The following is a 20,444-nucleotide window of genomic DNA, read 5'->3' on the forward strand; positions in this document are numbered from 1 at the left end:
CTCAGGTTCTTGAGGAGTTCTTGAAACACATGAAATCCAGAGATTATATTTCAATAATTCAGCTTAAAAATATCAACAGACTAACTGGGCAAACTGTATACAAATACAGTTTTCACTTACACCTTTTTTTTTTTTTTTTAACAGTCTTGGTAACTGAGAGTTTTACTACTGAATGACAACCTTCAGATTGCATAAATTTATTCTTCCAATGGTAAACTCCTTATTGTATTCAATAACTCTGAGAGAAAACCACATGGATGGCAGTACAATGAAGACAGCTATTTTATAAACACGTCGAGAACAAAAGTACAGCTTTAACTCACTGTGGAGTTTCCATACATATTGTCATGAAAGTGACAACAAGTTGATGATTTTGCCATAAAACTGTCAAATACAGCAAACTATTCAATAAAGGCAGTTTTATGGAGTGGCACACAGACATTCAGATTCTTTTCAGATTAGTTCAAGCACATCTCTCCTAACAACCAATTATAACATATAGTTTTTCTTTGAAAAACAAACAAATAAAAAACCCAATCAAACAAGCAAAAAGAAACCCAAAACAACAACAACAAAAAACACCCCCCAAAAAAACAAAACCAAAAATAAAACCCACGCAAACAAACAAAAAACAAACTGCGAAAGTGAAATAACTCTACATCCTCTATAAATTATTCATGAATTTGTAGACTTGGCTTTAAAAACTGCCAAATAAAATTTCAAAAGGAATCATTTGGTCCCAATGTGTAATTCTTGATCAAAATAGTCTTCAATGAAATGCTTGTTTTTATTGTTATTATTTATGTATTTAATGTAATAGAACTTAACCTCTCAAGTGATATTTTGAGAATTTTGCACAAATGCTGAAGGAAGATATGTTTCACTTTGGCTTCCTGTAATCTTGAAAGAGAGAATCTTTGGTCTGTAAGAGATTATTTCTTCATAGAGTTCCATAAATATTCATTTTTCATACCTCCTCTATTGCTTACACAGCCAGAAACCACATTACAAAATTGGGATGCAAATTACTAGCAAAGTAAAACCGCAGAAAGGTTATTCACCATTATATTTTGCATGTGTGTGAACACAGCAGTAGGAAGGCTTGCTATTTAAAGTTTGTTATGTTTCCAGGATCTAGTAAGATCTAACACAGCCTTTGTAATTACTTCGGTATTTCTGATTGTAAGACTGTAGATTTGTTTTTATTATCTCTCAGTATATTTCCATATTGACTTGTTACCAGCTTTATGTATTATATACATAGGAACTTTTGGAAAATAAAAGGAATTTTCAAAGTTTAATTACTTTATGATATTCAAAGTTGTTTATGAACTCATTCAATTTAAGGAAACAACACTGTCATCAGCAGTAATGCAAAGTGTTTTGGAACTGTGTTGCATTATGCAGAGACAAATGGTATTGTACAGCATATGGTTCTGTAGAATAGAATATTTCCTTGAGGTCTTTAAAAGCACAAGTGCTTTTCCCCACAACTTTTCCTTGAGAGTTAATATAATTATCATTCTTATGTATTCTTGAATGTATAAGTTGTAAACCAGCTATGATTTACATAGAATAAACAGATATTTGAGTATAATATTATGTAAACATAACAGAGCAAGTTCCTGCAATTTCATATAGATAATAAAGGGTGCGGAAAAAAGGTTCAAGGGAAATAAATCAATTGTATGAGCTTCTCTTTAATTTCTGTTTTCATTTCCTAAAGACTAAAACTATGCAAACTGGAACATAGGAGGTTCCAATTAAACATGAGAAGAAACTACTTCTCAGTGAGGGTGCCAGAGCACTGGAACAGGCTGCCCAGGGAGGTTGTGGAGTCTCCCTCTCTGAAGACATTCAAAAACCTGCCTGGACACCTTCCTGTATAACCTCATCTAGGTGTTCCTGCTCCGGCAGGGGGATTGGACTAGATGATCTTTCGAGGTTCCTTCCAATCCCGAACATTCTGTGATTCTGTAATACTTTGACAATTCTGTTGCAAAATAATGCCATGATCATTGACTTTTTTCCAATTATTCATAGAGATTCTCTAACAACTTTCTTTTGATTTGCTTAATTTTGTATAAAACATCTACCTTGTTTATTTTTATAAATACTTTAAAAAGGCAATAATGGTTTCTAAAGATAATTCAAAGTTAAAATTTAATGAGCATAATATACACATTTCTGCAAGCAGAATGGCTTAAGAGTCACCACTGTTAGCACAAAAGACAGAACCTTTGGAGATTTAATTCCAGTTGATGGCAGGCTGACCCAACCTGTGGTTGAGAATGCAGCTATCTTGTACAGTAGCTACGAGTCTCATTTAGTACGTACAATATATCTGTTCAATGACACTGGCCAGATCCCTTTGTCAGGTTTTTTACTAGCACCTTAACAATAGTGTGGCCAGTAGGTCATTTTGGCACTGTACTGGACACTGGTGAGGCCACATCTTGAATCCTGTGTTCAGTTTTGGGCCCCTTGTCATATGAAGGACACTGAAATGCTAGAGAGAGTTCAGAGAAGGGTGATGAAGCTGGTGAAGGGTCTGGAGCACAAGTCTGATGAGGAGCAACTGAGGGAACTGGGGCTGTTTAGCCTGGAGAAAAGGAAGCTGAGGGGAGACCTTTCCATTGTCTACAACCACCTGAAAGGAGGTTGTAGCATGGAGAGTGTTGGCCTCTTGACCCAAGTAGCAAGTCATAGGACAAGCGGAAATGGCCTCAAGTTGCACCAGGGGAGGTTTAAATTGGGTATAAGGAAAAAATTTTCATGGAAAGGGTTGTCAGGCATTGGAAGAGGCTGCCCAGGGGAGCGGTGGAGTCACCATCCCTGGAGCGGTTTAAAAGGCATTTAGACGAGGTTCTTAAGGACATGGTTTAGAGCTAGAGTTAGGTTATGGTTGGACTCGATGATCCTGATGGTCTCTTCCAACTGAAATGATTCTATAATTCCACATCCCTTTAAATTAGCCCATCTTCTCAGCTGTTTACTTCTTTAAGTGTGAGATCCTGGGCTTCAGCCCAGGAAGAGGTGCTGCACTAGATACAGCTGAGTCAATCAGCTCCTACATGACAGATCATCACACTGCAGCCCTGCACTCCCATCCCTTCATGATGGGAGCCAATGCATGTGGCACCTGATGGTGTGACATCACAGATGGCTGCATGTGAGAGTGGGACACAACTGGTGCAGAAGAGCATGAATGGCTCAGTGCTGATGCTCAAGTCAAGAAACTGAGCAGATTTGAATTAGTACTCACAACTTCTAAGACATAACCATGGAAACCAATCTGTATTCATGGGGAAGGGAAAAAAAAAACCACAGCAAACAGGGAACAGTCTGCAATGAGGTAGTCCGGGGGGTACTTGCAACAAGGCTCTGGTCAAAGTGTAACGGAGGGGACACTCTCTAGGGCTGTGGGGAACACACAGGCCTTAGCAAGTTCTCCAGTCCAAGGTTCAGCTCTGACTGTGAGCAAGATTCCCAGGGATGGACTTGGGGACAACACCCTGGGTGCAGCAGGGTCAGTATGTGCTGGGCTGCAAGGCAAAACAACTGCAGTGGGTGAGAGCACTGCACAGCACAATGGGATTCCGAGGAGCTGTGTCAGGGCCACACAGTTAGAGAGCACTCCAGGAGAGTCCTCCCTCTTGTGTTCAGGACAGCATAGCACTGCGAAGGGGTGGAAGAAATGAACTATCCCTGTGATAGCTGCAGCAAGAACAAGGGGATCCTGTCTATACAGGTATGTAGTAGGCCTAATTCAAAATAAACAGAGCAATCTCCATCTTCTTCACACAACATACAGGGTAAAAACAAAAAAATAATTAAAAAATCATACAATTAAAAATATAAAAATTACTGGTGTTCTTTTAAAGAAGTACTTCAGGTGACGATATGCCACATTTGGCATATATTCAGAAAAACATTATGTGTCACATCATAAAGTCCTTGCATTTTTTTTTCCCAAGAAAGAAAGATCTTGATCTCCTTAAAATCTGAAAGTAATAAATACCCCTTGAATAGTGTTTAGTACAACCTACAATTATACAAATATAAACTAAGCATGAAAAAAACATGAATCCAGTTTGCTGTCTCAGAAGTCTGGATCAAAAATGTCCCTGATTATACTTTATCTCCCTCCACTGCAGAAACGCAGACCCTGTATATTTCTGCCAATAAATATTTTGTTTACTTTAAAATTGCTTCATTAGCAAAAATAGGATGATGTTAGAAGATGCTATACTACAGCAAAATGTACTTGAAAGAACATAAATGGACATGACCTATATCTACTGCATAAGTTGCACTTCTACAGTCAACAATATTGACATTTCCAACATAGAAAATTGACTGCTAAATCACAGCAAAAATTAATCTTGTATAATCTAAGTTCAAAATCAACTAATCATTTTGGAAATGCTTACAGATAAAACTTAGAAACCATCATGTAAAATATATTCACCACACTACTAGCCAAAGATGCAAGCTTTAATATAGCTGGGTTACCACATACTCATTGACGATTCACAGTCTGATAGCCTTCTTTCCTTTTTTTTTAGGTTTTTTTGGTTGTTTTTTTTTTTTTCTTTGTTTGTAGTTTTTTTGTTTGTTTGTTTGGTTTTTTTTGGCATGAGCAAGAAGCATTTAATTTGTCTTAGAAGGCAATTTCATTTAAAGTGAAGTGCAGTTTTCCAACAGAACAAGACTTAGCCATGCATACAATTCACATGAGGGCATGCAAAAATTATACTTGCATTTCATATAGTCTGCACTTGTCTCAGAATTGAAAATTAAAACATACTAGAAAATACTGATGGGAGTACTACATATGTTGGCTTTGAAGTGCTGTAAAGCTAAGTTATATATATACACTTAATCTGAACTCAACTGAGTATGTGATTCCAAAATTAATCTGCATGTCAAACAGGAACAGGTATTTATACAATATGTAAGTGCTACACATTTCTTCTCAGACTTCAAATAAAACAAATACATATCCTGTCTCTCTCAGTAATATGTTTCAAAGCCAGGAAGAGAATAGCAGTTAAGCAATGTTATTTCACAAAGGACATAGTCTAGCTTATGTATGTGGTACTAAAAACAATGCAGTCCAAACATGCAATATGATTTTGACATATTATGGAAAGCATTTACCTGATCAAATAAAGAGATAATGTGCATGTGTGTATATATATTTTATTTTTTTTAAATATGGGGATAGAGAAATTCAGCCCTTGTATACAACTTTACAGTCATCGGTTTCAGGGAGGTATTCCTGGTCTCCAGACCAAGATGTACAAAAGCGTGTATCCACCTAAAGTGAACTGGCTGCAACCACACAGAAAACATTTGGTCTGGGTCTTCTTTAAGCTCCACAGGGGACTTCTAGGACAGTAAGAAATAATTTTTTTGTAGTTTTCAGTCCTGAGTACTCAGTAACTGAAGATATATAACAGTCCACCACAGAGGGCTGCTTTTATAGCATGACCTTGAGACTGTGTTTCATCCTATAGCAAAGGGCATAAAGACATGCAAAAATCCAAGGGCAACAGGACTGTGTCTTGGATAGACTTCTTCTAAAACTACTAATTTTTCCACCTTTGACACAGCTGGTTGGTTAATGCTGGATAGGGAAACTGGATTTGAAGAACAAATCCAGACTAATACAGAGCATCATCAGACTTCTGTGTCAGCTGAAGGGAGATGAAAGAAGAGGCTGTGGCTTTACTACGGGGGATGGAATTGAAAGCTTCTCATAGCCTATGGCTATATTCTGTGAATTCTTTATTTTTCCTCCTTGATTATGAATAAACGTATTAATTATCTGTAGTGAACGCACTCTATATTTGCTACAATGAGCTTGGAGACAAGCAATATGAAATTAAGGAAAAATTTGAAATATACATTCACTGACTTTCACTTACATTTATCCTATATGCAATTTGGAAAATATGTGTGAGAACTGTCGCCTGATGGAACTCTCATGGCAAAAATGTAAAGTGCATGAAAAATGCTAGGCTTATCAATTATTACAAATTTTTTCATATTTGCTGAAACATCATATGATAGCAGAATCACCACTTACTGCGGTCAGTAATTATTGTTCTGGCCTCTTGATTGCTCGTCTTGTTTTTTAGATTTTGTGCTGCAGTTACTAGTTCATCCAGTTGGGGACGTCTTTGCTCCAGATCCTGTAGTATTGCCTAGTTGCACACAAATACAAAAATAAAACAAAAGAAAGAGCATGTAGAGCTGTTGAGAAGACCATGGGGGTTTTTTGTGCCAGTTTGATTTAAAGCAGAAAGATTGTTTGCTGTTTCAAACAATACAAAGAATTTAGTCTAGAACTTCCAAATGTTGCTATTCTTAACACAAAAATATCAGGTCTAACTTGTAATAATTATTTTAAAATAATCTATAGAACTAAATAGAAAACAAACATAAGTCTTAATTTTTTAACCCATCAAATTATGCAGGGTGAGCTATTTTCCTCTAGAAAGCTATAGAAGGATACTAGTCTTCTACATTATGTTAGATTTTACAGTGTATTTGAAAAATACACTGTAAATAATACATAGGGATTTGATTCTTACAGATTAAGCAGGATTTTCCTAGTAAATCATGAAGTCTAATTAATAATGTTTATTTCTTAATATTTTAAGACTGTTTAATTACTATCTATTGGTTTAAAGCCAATATATGTCTGTTAACATTGCTTTTTCTGTTCTGACACACTACCTAGCAGAAAAGTAATTAACACTCAAAATAATTTATATGTTAGTCAAGCAGATGCATAAAGCCCTGGCAATGTGAATAGAAAGTAAGAAGTAGATCTAGACTTTTTCACAGGGAGAAAGATGGGCTTCAGAATAATGAATCATGGTCTTCAGAAAGTAATAAAAACTAAACTAGCTTTAGAAGTAATGAAAATGAGAACTCAAGGAAACTAAGGTATATAAGATTTATGCATATATTAGTTTGAATTATTTTACAGGATTAAGGGAGAACAAACAAGGAATCAGTTCAATGGTTTCCTAGATAAGAGGCATCCAAGCATGTATTTAAAAGACATTGACAAAATCTAGCAACTTCAAGTCTGTATCGTGTAGCTTCCAGAAAAGATGCTTACTAGATTTTCCAGCCTTAAGAGTTGGAAGTAGCAAAATTTATTACCAAATTTTGAACAAATGACTCTTTCCTGCCCACAATTTAGAGTCACCAGAATAGTATGTTGTCAGATAGCTGGTAGGTAAAGTATATCAGCCATCAAGCTGACAACAAGGGTCAGTGGAGGATTTTTATTTTTCAGGCTTCTTATGTGAACAGTGGTTAGATAATTTGTCAGCATACTCACCTGGTTATTGAATGAGTCTTGAATATTTTATTGTCTTAAAAGTTTTGGGTTTTTTTCCCTTTCCTATAAAATGCTTTTATTCTAGATATCCATACTTTAACAAGTGGTTATTCACTGACTGCACTGAGTAGAAAAGACCTGCAGAGTCTGATCTTAAATTTGGCCTTCCAACTTGACATTAGAGTTACATAACTTCACCAAGTTGAAGGTGACAGGTAAAGGTCCAATATCATTTTATGTTCCATGAGATTAACAAAAGTGCACAAGAATATCACCTCCAGTAACTAAGGCATGTCTCATCAAAAGTAAGCTAAAAGCTCCACAGAGTTCTGGTTTTGTTCAGTTACAAAGTCTTCAAAGAAGAGGTAATTTTCAAGATATACAGCTAGCTACATCCTGTGAAATTCTTGCCTTTAACTTCTATATCAAAAGTTCTTTGAAAATCTATTATAATCAGTATACTAAACTCATACCCAAAAAGTTTGGATGGTACTTTTGCGCTTGTATGCTGATTGGATTGAGACACACAGTTAGAGCAGCAGCTTGCATAATTAAGAAAAGAACAAATTTCTCATTAGAAGTCTCTCCTAAGTGAAAGCACTCAAGAAAAAGAAATAAAGTCTACTGATGCAGTTACTACATCAAGATATCTATCTGCCTTCAAAACTCTATTTTCTAGGAAGACAAGTTAATAAGTGACATGAATTTTACACTAGAAAAAGCTGTCCCATTGCAGCCTAACAATATCTGCATACAGATATTGTGAAAATGGACTGTGCAGAAGGGACATTAAAACCTACACAACATGCTCAGATAATTATGTGGCCTCCAAAATATTATAATATCTCCCTTTCTCTCTCCTTCCCCTACTCAGATTCTGTTTAGAGGAGGAAAAGCAAATTAAGGGAGTCTAAGGTCTTATGCCAACTGTGACTCTAAAGTGTTCCCTAAAGTTTCCTAAATATATTTTTTATATTTGATATAGTGAATAGAAGAATGATTTATCTGATCCAGCCTGAGTCTCCAGCCAGCCATGAAATGCTGTGCTTGAGCCACAGAAGACTTCTGCTATATGAAGTCTGGTAAGAAACAAAGCAATAGGTAAGGACTGCTCAGTAAGGATTAGCTCAGTACCAAAAGGAGAGAATGGAGCTGACGTTTGCCTGAGTGCTGTACAGAATGATTTACCCACAAGACCCATCTGCAATTCCTGAACTGGACACTCAGGAAAACTAGCAATGTCTCTTTAAAGTGAGACTTGCTAGCTCTGCTGTTTTCTTGGAGACACTACAATCTTGTTCCTATATGGACTCTGAGGACATCCTTGCCTCTGTCATTTCATGTGAATAAAATTACTTCCTACTAGATGTACTAATGTGTATTTTTTGAAAGGTCAGGAAGGACATCTTGAAACCATTATACAGATCTGAAGATGCTTGGACCTGCCTGAATAAAATAATATATAATTATAGAACAGACTTTTTTTTCTGAGTCTTACAAAGGTAACCATTCAGAATAAGGAAAAAAACCAAATGTTTCTCAAATATATATTCTTTCTTTGATTCAATACAAAGTGTCTGAGAAACTTATCCCAACAATGCCCTATTTTATTCAGTAAAATTGTATCAATTAACATGTAAAATTGTTACAATGTTTATTGGTGTCCTGGTTTTGTTAAAAACAAGACCAGTTTCTCTTTCAGTGAATTTTCCTTTCAGCTAAGTGCCTTCTAAGTAACTGTACTCTTCTGAATTTTTTGCCTGCATGTTTTTCTCAGACACTGTGCTTGGTGCTGATATCACCAAGGTGAAGATCAACAGAATGCTGAAGAAGCCTCATGTTTAGATTTATTGCTATGACAGCCCAGAATTCCACACATACCGTAACTGAGAGGGGTGTGTTTGAGGAGGGGTGGACAGAACAGATGACTAAAACTGACCAACTGAGTATTCCATTCCATAATCGTCATACCCCCTATATAAGAGGGTGATCACGAGGGTCAAGTTCTCTTCGACTGTGGTCGGCACCTAGAGGGGACCCTCTCTGGGTGCCTGTGACCTATAGGCCTCAGGCCCTGCATCCCTGAATCCATTTTCCAGTTTGCTGTGAAGTCCCACCTGTGACTTCTGGGTGCCAGTTCTGTAGCTGCTGGAGCTGCCAGCTCCACCCACCCAGCTCCACCGCTGCTGGAGTGACGCCAACTCCATATCGAGCATTCAAGATTGGTTTTGTATATTTTGTATATATTCTCTATTTATTAGTAACATTACTAAAACCCTTTAAATCCTTCCAACTTGAAGTCTAAGTCTCTTTTCTTTCCTTCTTATCTTCCTTATAATTCTTCCGATCTAAAGGAAGAGGTAGAGGGAAGGTGAGGGGGCAACAGGGAGCGTCTGCCATGGTTTATTGTTGCCTTGCCTTAAACCTTGACAATTGGTACAATTTTACCAATTGGTAGAATGTTAAAGACATAGTAAATGTATGTTCTACATAGGACCTGCATTGCACATGCATATGCAAATCCTGATGGAAATTTAGATAAAAGTAGCTATTAATACTAAAATACACAATTCTCGAGCCTTCGTGTGATCCTGTAGCACGAAAGTAAACAGCAACACTTGAGCTCCACTTAAAGTATTCTCAAATTCAGAAAATATTCTGTGACTGGATAAACTAATCATATAAATTGATTTTGTGGATAACCAAAATATAAATAATTATGCTAGGAAGATAAGTGCTTTGATGAATACAAACTAAAAGACAGCCAAGTATGATTTTTGGAAAAAAAAAAAAAAAAATAGTTTCAAAGTATTACCTGAAATGATATAAAACAAACAAACAAACAAACTCAAAACCAAAATCAGAAACAGTTTCTATATGGAGATAATTTTTAAAACTTTTACAAATTCAGCCAGATATATAAAGTTGTAAAACTGGATCTTGAACAGAAAACTAAGTGGAAACTATTAGAAGATGTTGTTACAACAGATGTGGGAAGAAAAAATCATTAACAATGGCATCCTAGTGGGGGCACTGCAGATGCAACAGACCAGATGCCTCTGGTTCAGAATGTCAGCACACTGAAATAGATCTGCTAAGTAAAAATGGGTAATGCAGAAATAAAAGTTATTACAAAAGGATTTTCAAAATCCATTAAACAGAAATCTAGATAGTCCCCATCAGGTCACCAAAAGCACAGGTACAAAGACTTAAGAAGTCAGCTACACTAAAAGGATTTTTTGCTTTAAATAAATATTTGTGTTCTTATACATATAATTTCCCTTTACTATCATGTTCCTAGTGCTCTCTTAAATTACAATGCTTTATTCTGCAAAACATTATGGATCAAATTTAATCAAGAAATTTGTGTTTAGTAATAAATGTAATTCAACGTGAGCAGCTCAACAATGAAGAAGGATTGTTGACATCCATGGTTGTACAAATACAGCTTTAAAGCCCAAAGAGCTTTTCTTTATGTTCCATATATCTACGAGTGCCAACATAATAATGCTTGGTGACAGCGCAGTAATGGAAAGATGAGATACAGTCATCAAACTTGCCTACAGTTTGTTAGAAAGTGATGCTATTCACTTTTAACAATCTTTCCACATTTGTGGACAGCAGCTGCTCAAAAGAAAAATCCAATTTTCAGGTTCCTAACTTTTATGATTTCTTTACACAAAATGGGGCAGAAGTATGGAACAAAATATTTAAGTCAGCAACTGAAATAATCTGTATAAAAATTATTAAAACATAAACTGAAGAGCAGAAACAGGTGAAGTGTGACAAATTCTTGGTGCAACTGCAAGCCTTGAGACTGAGAATTAAAATAGTCTCTAGCTTTATAATATACAGCATGCTTCAGCTTGCATACTTGTCACTCTAGCCATATATGTAGTAGTGTAAATAAAACATTGGATCTTTAAAATCTATCCAACCTTTATTTTTCTTTTCCTTTTTTCCTTTTCCTTTTTTCTCTTTCTTTTTCCTTTTCTTTTTTTTTTTTTTTCTTCTTTTCTATTTTTTTTCCTGATTTTATGACAAGCATTATTAAACTGGAATATCTGAATTCCAGTATGATAAGAAGTCTTAAACATTAAACTAATCACTTCCTAGTGTTGATTATGGGTGTTTGCTCTTTAATATCAGAAGAAACTTTTCTCACACAAAAGCCAGGACTTTTCATCTCCCATTGCTGAACTACAAACATATAGACGAGGTTTAAGGTTGCTGTTCTGCAACATTATATATGATTGTGCCTCAGTCTGTATGCTTCTTTAAAAAGGCTCTGGGTCTAATTTGTAACCATTTTACATTCTTAAGTTGAAAAATGTCTCTGAAAGCAAAGAAATTAAAATGCCATAAAAATGAAAGATTAATGCCCAAAGTAAGTCCTCTGTAGTCGTATAGACTAGCATGCCTTCACATTTTTTCTGTGTACTTATGTTCTACAAGTCAAATATACCTCGCTATCTAGGTAAAAACCATAACAGTGAGTGATCAAAGAAATTGTGTTTATTGAAAAATATGTTTAGATAAGACCTCTCATATTAAGAGCAAACTGGAAGCACCATTTTGTCATAAACAACCCATGGCTGAAGACTAAGACTTCCCAACTGTTTGGCATGGTTTGTTTTGGCTGATCCCCAACCTTGTTTAATGAAACAAACCAGTGAACCAAAAAAGCAGAACTGAGTGATTAATATGGGAATGTAAGAAAAAAGGAAGATATATTTTTGTTCTTGTGAACTTATCCACTACTCCAAACTCAACAAGATATTCTTTAAAAAAACATAATTCCATTAAACTGTTGTTGAGGAAACTATTTGCTCATCTTTTGAAAAACTTCAGACTCTAAACCTTAAATTTAAACAAAAATGAAGCAGTTACTTCCTCAGCAAAATGTATGGCCATGACAACTTTCACTTAAAACAACTGAGTTTCTTAAGGCTAGTTGATTGTCTAAATATAATATGCATATATACACCTAGAAAGAGAGAAAGCTTTGGAAAAAAGCTTGCTAACAATTTCAGAAAATGCAGATATGCAACACCTACAATTCATCTGCATAATAAAATTGGCTTAGTTAAGTTATTCCTCCCAAGCACAATTTGAATTTGTTTTCTTGTCACTAAGCAGGAAGGGAATATGAGAGAAAATTATCATTTACATACTCTCTAAATTTAAACATAAACTTATGAAATAGTGAAAGTAATATAAGGCAGTAGAGTTTTCTTTTGGAAACAACTTTTGTTTTGGCTATTAGTTGTTTTGTGTTTTCCCTAAGGCACATACAATTTTAGGAAAATAAGAAGATCTGGAGTTACTATTTAGCAGTGTTGCTAGCTGATTAGTACCTGCCAGTGAAATCAAAACATTAACAGACTGGACACTATGATTGGATTTTGCCTGCATTATTTATGCAGCTTAAGTTTTTGAAAGCATATATTTTTATGCCCATCTAGGGCTCACTCAAGAACTGCCTAAGGAGCTCTCCCCACTCTTAGTGAATGTACAAACGCCATCAGTGTTGCTGTGGGAAAGCCACCAATGGCAGATTATCAGGTGTCTCACTAGATGCATGAAAAAGCATTATAGAACTTTTTGTATGCTATCTATTACAGTCGCTCAACAAATTATGCAGGTGGCATTGCAAATGTCTGAGGACTGTTACTTTTCAACTTATGAATTCTGATCCATACTACAAAGTCATGCCAGTGGAAAGTGCAACATGCTGTTGATATACAATAACCAAACCAACCCAAATGGGGAGTACCTAAATTGAATCTCCATGTTTTGACCAAGAATATAAAAGTGATGTTGATGGCTGGAGCTGGGATAACTCTCACCCTCTCTCTTCCTACACCGGTCCCCATTTGTGTATAGAAACAGACTTTGGGCACAGATATTGTAACATCTCTAAAGAAAGTTGACTGAACTGTAGAAGAGTAAAAAAGCTCAAAAATCTGAGTTCACAGGGAAATCAACTATTCTTCTCCAGAACTGCAGGAGACAGATACCCTTCTACTCATCCACAAATGGTGTGGTTAGCAAGAAAAAGTACATGTAGCATGGATCAGAGTCAAAGGGTACAAGAAAGAGACTTCCCAAGAGGCTAAAAGTCAGTCAAGGCCCATTGAGATGTGTTTTACCATCCTCATAGACCACCAAGCTGAGTATCAACACTAGGAAAACGTGACATACACCTAGGTTGCAAGACAAAGATAATATGATTTGAAGCAGGTCCAGCAAGGCAGAATGTGCCCTAGTCTTAGAAAAAGTTCAGCCTGCAGCTGAAGAGATTTTCAGATTAGGAAAATAGGCTACAATGTAAAGATGCACTACATCTCTTACAGAGGCATCTCCAATTAATGCATGTCAGAGGCAGTTACCTAGATGCGAAGTTAAATAAGACTGAATTTGGATATGTTATGAACTAATAATGCTGTAGACACTTCACACTCTTACAAGGAGATCAGTTTATACCAACCTAAGTAGAAGAAAAGTGACCAAAGGAGCTCAACAAGACAATAGAAGCCTTTCCCTTGCAAAACTTTGACTTCTCAAACTCATTCCTTTTCAGGAGAAAAATAATATAAATAGGGGTAAAGACTTCCAAAATCCTTGCAAAGTTTTTCCTTGTTTAGTGGCATTTACAATGTCATGTTTTTCTGAGTAACTCAGTACCTCTCCTTTATGCTGGATTTGCAGAAAAGATGTGTTTGAGATACAGAAAGTATGCAAGTTGTCCACATGGTGCAAGGAACCTGCAAGATCGCAAGGAGTTGTAAGAATGCTATACTAAAAAAGAGCATCTTAAAAATGAATTTTACTTGTTCTCAACAGCTACTATGAAACCTTATACTACAATACATGGAGTGAGGCAGGACTGTAGCAGAAGCAATTGCATTTCCAACTTTTCCTGGATAAATGCTAAACAAAAATCCATAGTCTTTAGGAATGCTAAGTAGTTTGGGAAGTGTAGATACTATGTGCTAAGATTTTTTTGACAGATTGCATAATTTTTACAATAATGTGTAGTAATATGTTCAAAATTGATGAACACTGGCAACTATCTCAGATATCATCTATGGGAAAACAAGCACTGAAGAGATAGATGTTATGAAAGAAACATGCTGTCTATGCTATTTTGCACATATGGTGCATATCCAGGAAAAGGGTCAAACCACCAGCAGCTCGCTTGTTCTAACTGAGATGTTTTGTATGGGCTGCACCGGAGTTCGTTCAGTGGACAGGATGGAGAGAAGAGACTAGGAAAGATTACAGCTTAACATGGTTTGTGAATGAATCATTCTCAGATAAAAGGAATTAGCACTATTATAGCTATTTCCAGAAAACAAAGAATAAAGTTAAAGATACATCTGTAACAAGTGGGAAAAAAAAAATCTAAATATTTGGGTATTTGGCTATAATGGCATCCATTCAACCAAAAGACAGTGATAAATCACTTAAAAGAACTCAAGACTGAAAGAGGATTACAGGTCTAAGAGTAAATCTAAGTATATGTGAATTATATATGAAATGACAGCCTATTGCCCACACACTATGTGGCTGTTCAATAGTTCAATATTACTTTTTTTTTTTTTTTTTTTTTTTTTTTATAATAAAGAACTAGCATCTAAACAATCTGCCAAAACTACTGCAGGGTATCTTATGTCCTTTCCGGAAACCACACTAAATAATGTAATGTTTGGGAACCAGTGTTAGGAGCTACAGAGCTTCACGGTATCTATGTTAGTCAGCAGAACCAAAGTCTCACAGCAAAACTTTACCATTGTGGAATGTGAATTTGCAAAATTTACTGTTTTATTTCTCCTATATAACTAATGGTTTTCAGATGAGGGACTTTTCCACTGCACTTACAAATGCATATTACCAAGGAAACTAAGGACAGCTGTTATGTTTCTCAAAGCTGCAGCTTTAGATTTTTCTTTACTGTTTTTATTTATGATCATGGTAGTGAACTCCTTTTATATGAGACTGATTCAGTGAAAAATGTATTTGTCAATGCACTTCAAAAGCAAAGTTATAGGTTCATTACCTTGTCACATTTTTAAGTAGAAGATATATTTACCTTGCATAAAACAGTATTGAGTATACATTATATTATATTATGAGTATACAAAGAAAAAAAAAGCAGGTATTTTTGCCTATTTTTTTTTTAATTTAAGAAAATAGCTAACATTTTCATGGAGAAGGAAAGCTAACAGCTTGACTAGAGAGTGTCCCCAAGTTATCCAATTTTATAGGGAAAAGATTAGTCTAAATCAATTTTATGCTCTGAAAAAAACACAGAATGATTTCCTCAGTTTCTGCTAGAGCCTCTGGAAATCTTTGATTACTTTTACTGGAAGTTTTCTCCAGTAATAGCAAGTGAATAACAATTAAGAAGAATAAAATGGATTGGCACAGCATCACTTGCCAGAAAAGTTTTTCTGTGGTACCTTAAGACACTAGATATTTTTCTCAAGAATAAAGTAAAATGAAGAAAGCAGATTTCATCTAGTTTGTTCAGGTTTGGTTTCAAAAAAGAAAATAAAAGCTGTTACATCAATTATTTCTTACAGTGAACTTAATATTATTCAGCTCTGCCTTTGTGTAGGGGGTGGGGAAGGGTGTTTCTTATTTGCCACATCTGGTAAGAAATGTTGGAATAACTCTGGAATAACTTTAGTCCAAATCTAGTAACTTGGACTATTCATATCTCATTGTCATTCTGGAAGATGACAACCATACAGAGTAACAAGCCTACTTCTGGTACCTAAACCTTTCTGGTATATTCAGAGAGGTTTTGCTCCTAGAGGTATACTTCTGCCTTTCATTTTTGTCTTCATTTTTGTTGCACTTGTTTGTTTTACTTCTAGTTTTTATTCCTCCGTATTTCTGTAACTATGTATTTAATTAAGGCCAACAATAACACAAAAGGGAAGGAAGGAAGGAAGGAAGGAAGGAAGGAAGGAAGGAAGGAAGGAAGGAAGGAAGGAAGGAAGGAAGGAAGGAAGGAAGGAAGGAAGGAAGGAAGGAAATATATATATATATAATGTGCATATTTCAAGTCCAGGAAAAATATTTCATTTAAAATGCCGTGGAGATTATGAAGACAGAACAGTGGTGTACTGTAAAAATAGGTTATTAACAGTCTAGACTGAGCAAGACTTAGCTTTAGAACCAATTTCAAAAGGGAAATCTCAAGTTCTCAATTGCCAGCAAGAGTTAGTAAATTATTAATAACATCTTGTCTCAGTAGCAGCACAGAGACACTAGTGTTTTGAAAATACCATATTTAATGCTGAAAAACTATAATTTGCCCCTCATGATGCAAGAAGCTATGGAGTAGGTTGAGAAACAGATGTAAGTGCTACACCCTTGCGCATCACTACATGTAGCTAAAGTAGGAGCTGCAGCTGAGTTAGGTCTCACAGTTATTATATTTCATAGTGTGAAAAGTGTGTGGAGAGTAAATGCCTCAGGAGAGAACTCACCCACACATAGGCTGTCAAAAGATGCCTAAGCACGGTGGGACTAGCAAAAATACAAAAGTGCTCCTTGTCTAGTTGCAAATGATATGTGTCCTTGCTTTGCCTTTCCTGTCCTGGGACTCCTCTTTTCTAAGCAATGGTGCCAATGCAACGGAAGAGGCACAGGCTAACACTGACCATAACAGCCTGGTGTAAGGGACATTTCTGAAAAGTGGGAGATGAGAAAGACACTGAAAGCAGGTGACTCAGTGTCTGGAGGGATGCCTTATTCACTAGAAAATTTACAAAGGAAAAGAAAAAGGCAGCAGGTTTCCCTCCTACATTTCCAGTGGTTACCCTTTTGATAGGTTGATGAAGAACACCTGGCAGATTAAAACACATATTCACAGGAGGCAGGTGAAGGAGAGTTTACTCTGAAAATGGGTTCTGGATTTTAAATTTCTGCAGAGCAGGTTGGAAGAGCTTCTGCTCACAGGCCAAAGCCAAACTGAGAGAGCACAGTGAATGGTACTATTGTAGAGCTGAGAACCAGCAGAGCTGGGCAGGGGCATCGAGGCCGGGAGAGAGTCACCTACATTATTCAATTATGCCTCATTTTGGACTTTTCTGTCATTTTATGGTGCCACCCTTTGATCAATACAACTTACTGCAGAGGGTAAATTTGCTTATGCTGAGGGCCACTGAAGACAGTTTTCTGATAATACAGTAATTATTAATTATGGAAACAATAGTGTTGAAAAGGTATATTGGCTGGAAATTGAAGACAACAAAGTTCAAGCTTAAAAGCTGTAAATTCTTAGTAGCAAATCCATTTAAAAATCAGAGCAGATCACTAAAGAATATGAGATTCTTAATAAAATTATGTAAATCAAGATCACATGATTTTTTTTTAAAATATATCGACAGAATTTTGAAGAGCAGGAAGAGGAATCCCTATGTAAAATATAGTTTTATATGTAAATATGTAAATTATAGTTTCATAAATAGTATATGATCATATCAGTCCTTTCTGACATTGAAATCTATGAAACTATGAGAAATTAAAAAGACATTTTGAGTTGAATTTCAACTCATTTATAATGCCAGCTTATCTGAGATGAACTTTCAACACCTGTTTCCTCAAATCAGTATCAGTCCTACTTGGTTCCCCTTCCTTCACACAGATATAATGTAATTTAAATATATTTAATCAATTTTTGACCAAGAGCAGTGTTTAAGCATGAAGTTAAGCATAAAACTGGAGCTATTTCTTGTTCAGACATGGGGAAATCTTACTACAAACAGTTAACGTATTTCATCTGTAACCACTGCTGGAGGGAAAAGGTGCAGACTTTGATTAGTAGCTTGAAGAGGAGCCACACAATTCTACTTCAGAAAAATTAGCATTTTTTCTTTTTCAGAAAATATAGTTTTATTCTATGAATGACAGTTTCAGAAATATATATATAAATAGAAAAGAATCAGTAGTAAAATCGAATGACACTAGTATAACAGAAGCAAGAACTAATAATTTGGTTTATATGTGCATTTCTGTATACACACAAATGGCTATATATGAGTATATATAGATATATATACTGATTTTGCAGTGGGTCTTTACAATAAGAAAGATGGAACCCAAGGACAATGAAGTTCAAAATTAATTTCTGTTCTGTAAATGAAGAGTAACTGAGGCCTGAGGTGCAATGAGCTTGAGAATCGCAAGGTGGTCAAAACAGGGGAGAAGGATTTCTTAAGACACTACTACAACCCGCTTAAGAATATAATCAATGTTCCTGGTAAAATGAAAAAAAAAAAAAAAAGAAAACAAAAAAATAAACTTCACTATTACAAGTCAAAATGAAAAGATCCTTCTCTATATTATCTTTTACAGTAGTTCTGAAATACTGACATTTTTCTACAGGCAAGATTTTCTGCATATTGCAAAATATTGTTTTGCTGCTGCAATACCCTTGCTTTAGAGAACCAGAACTTGTTTTTAGCCACTCAACTTTTTCCTGGGACAAAGGAATGAATTGGGTGTAAAACTGTCTCTTCTAATATATTTTTGTTTACACCGAGTTCGTGTTATGTTTTGTCAAACACGAACATTTTATAGACAAAGTACTTCCATAGCTCCAGAAAGAAATAAGCTTGTGTCTAGTTTTTAGCTAGACTGTTTTCATATACTTGTTCTCCTCTGTACTACAAAAGATGGGCCTTAGCTAAAAAAAAACAACCTATATTATACATTGGTTTACATTAAAAATTCTGACCATATTCAGAAATCGACTACATGCAGTTCCATAACAGTGTCAGTCATGGCTGAAAAATAGCTGAAGATCCGGTAAGTGTCTATCATCCATTTTTATAGTGTTATTTTTCAACAAGAGGGCTTATGTCACTGGCTGCTAAGAACTCACAAGTAAAAAATTGTTCATCCTTATCAGTTAATCAAACTTGATTTTCAGCTTTTTAATTGATCACTAACAATTTCCATGACAATAAGATATTTCTACATCTTACTCTTCATTGACACACAATTTGACGTGAAGCATATGTATATAATTCTGGAATAACCATTATCAAGTTAAATATATCTGAAAATTTGGCCTTATCTGATCTGTGATATTTTTACTTCATATGCACTAACCTAGTAAGGTGCAAGAAAATGTCATACCATATAGAGGATAAGCTAAGGATTGATGCAGTCAGTTCTCCAGGGATGGAGAACCCAAATTAACTAGGGGACTGTTAAGATGCATCTGCACCCTGTCTCCCGCTTCCCCCCCACTCTGTTAGCATAACAAACTCAGCTTAACTGAAAGGCCAGATTGGGAGGTGGAAACAAGAGCTTCCAAATGTGTTACATTTTAAAAAATTAATGATTTGTATCTCCCTATGGAAATGAGAGTATTGCTAGATTGTGACAAGCAGTTCTTCAAGAGCTAAATCCTGGAAGGACTCCAGACTGAGGTCAATGTGTTTGGTTTTTTTTTGCAAATACCAGCCTGAAAAACTGAGAGGTATTTTACAGTCTATGCTGCCGAAAAAAATGTACGTATCTCGGCATTTTTTTCTTATTCAACTTCATGACCTTATTCCTTTTTTTCTCTTGAAAATTATCAAGTACACATAGGCAGATATGCTTCTTCAGCTATCAATTATCAACAAAAGGAAACTAAGTTTAGTAAGCTACTATTTCTCTTGCTTCTACTTTATCCCTCCAGGAGTCTTCTAAACACCTTCACTCCAAACATTAGAAAATGCAAAGGTGTAAATTGTAGCTATTGTCCAAGGGATCTGAAGAACTCTCTAGAAACATGGGCTGAAGATCATAAAACCAGGAATAAACTGCGCTAAAAAAATAAAAAAGAAATATTACACATAAGACAGAACAGATGCCTTTCTCTTTTAGTCCTGATGAACCAGCTAAAAGCAACATCAGTTTATTTATCCATGACAGCATAATATATTCTGATTTAAAAGAAAGCAAAAGTCTGAAGCACTGACAAGTTTATGAGCTATGCCTCAGCATGTCCTAATACTCTGTATCATCTGCTTTCTCTGAAAGGGTTGTACAGGCTATGGAAGTGCCACTG

The 20,444-nt window shown here is 35.6% G+C and overlaps 1 protein-coding gene across 5 annotated transcripts in view; it reads right to left on the bottom strand.

Annotated features, from left to right (window-relative positions):
* DMD (dystrophin) overlaps positions 1-20,444 on the bottom strand; it is a gene marked incomplete at both ends in the record, with an annotated part of 1,256,016 nt that overhangs the window by 303,025 nt on the left and 932,547 nt on the right. For all 5 annotated transcript variants that reach the window (XM_080362523.1, XM_080362521.1, XM_080362520.1 and 2 more), the window contains one exon: positions 6,095-6,212. In XM_080362523.1, coding sequence (XP_080218649.1) covers positions 6,095-6,212 — 118 coding nt within the window. The remainder of the gene's footprint in view (positions 1-6,094; positions 6,213-20,444) is intronic.

The sequence above is a fragment of the Nesoenas mayeri genome (assembly GCF_963082525.1).
Source record: "Nesoenas mayeri genome assembly, chromosome: 1".
Classification (NCBI taxonomy): Eukaryota; Metazoa; Chordata; class Aves; order Columbiformes; family Columbidae; genus Nesoenas; species Nesoenas mayeri.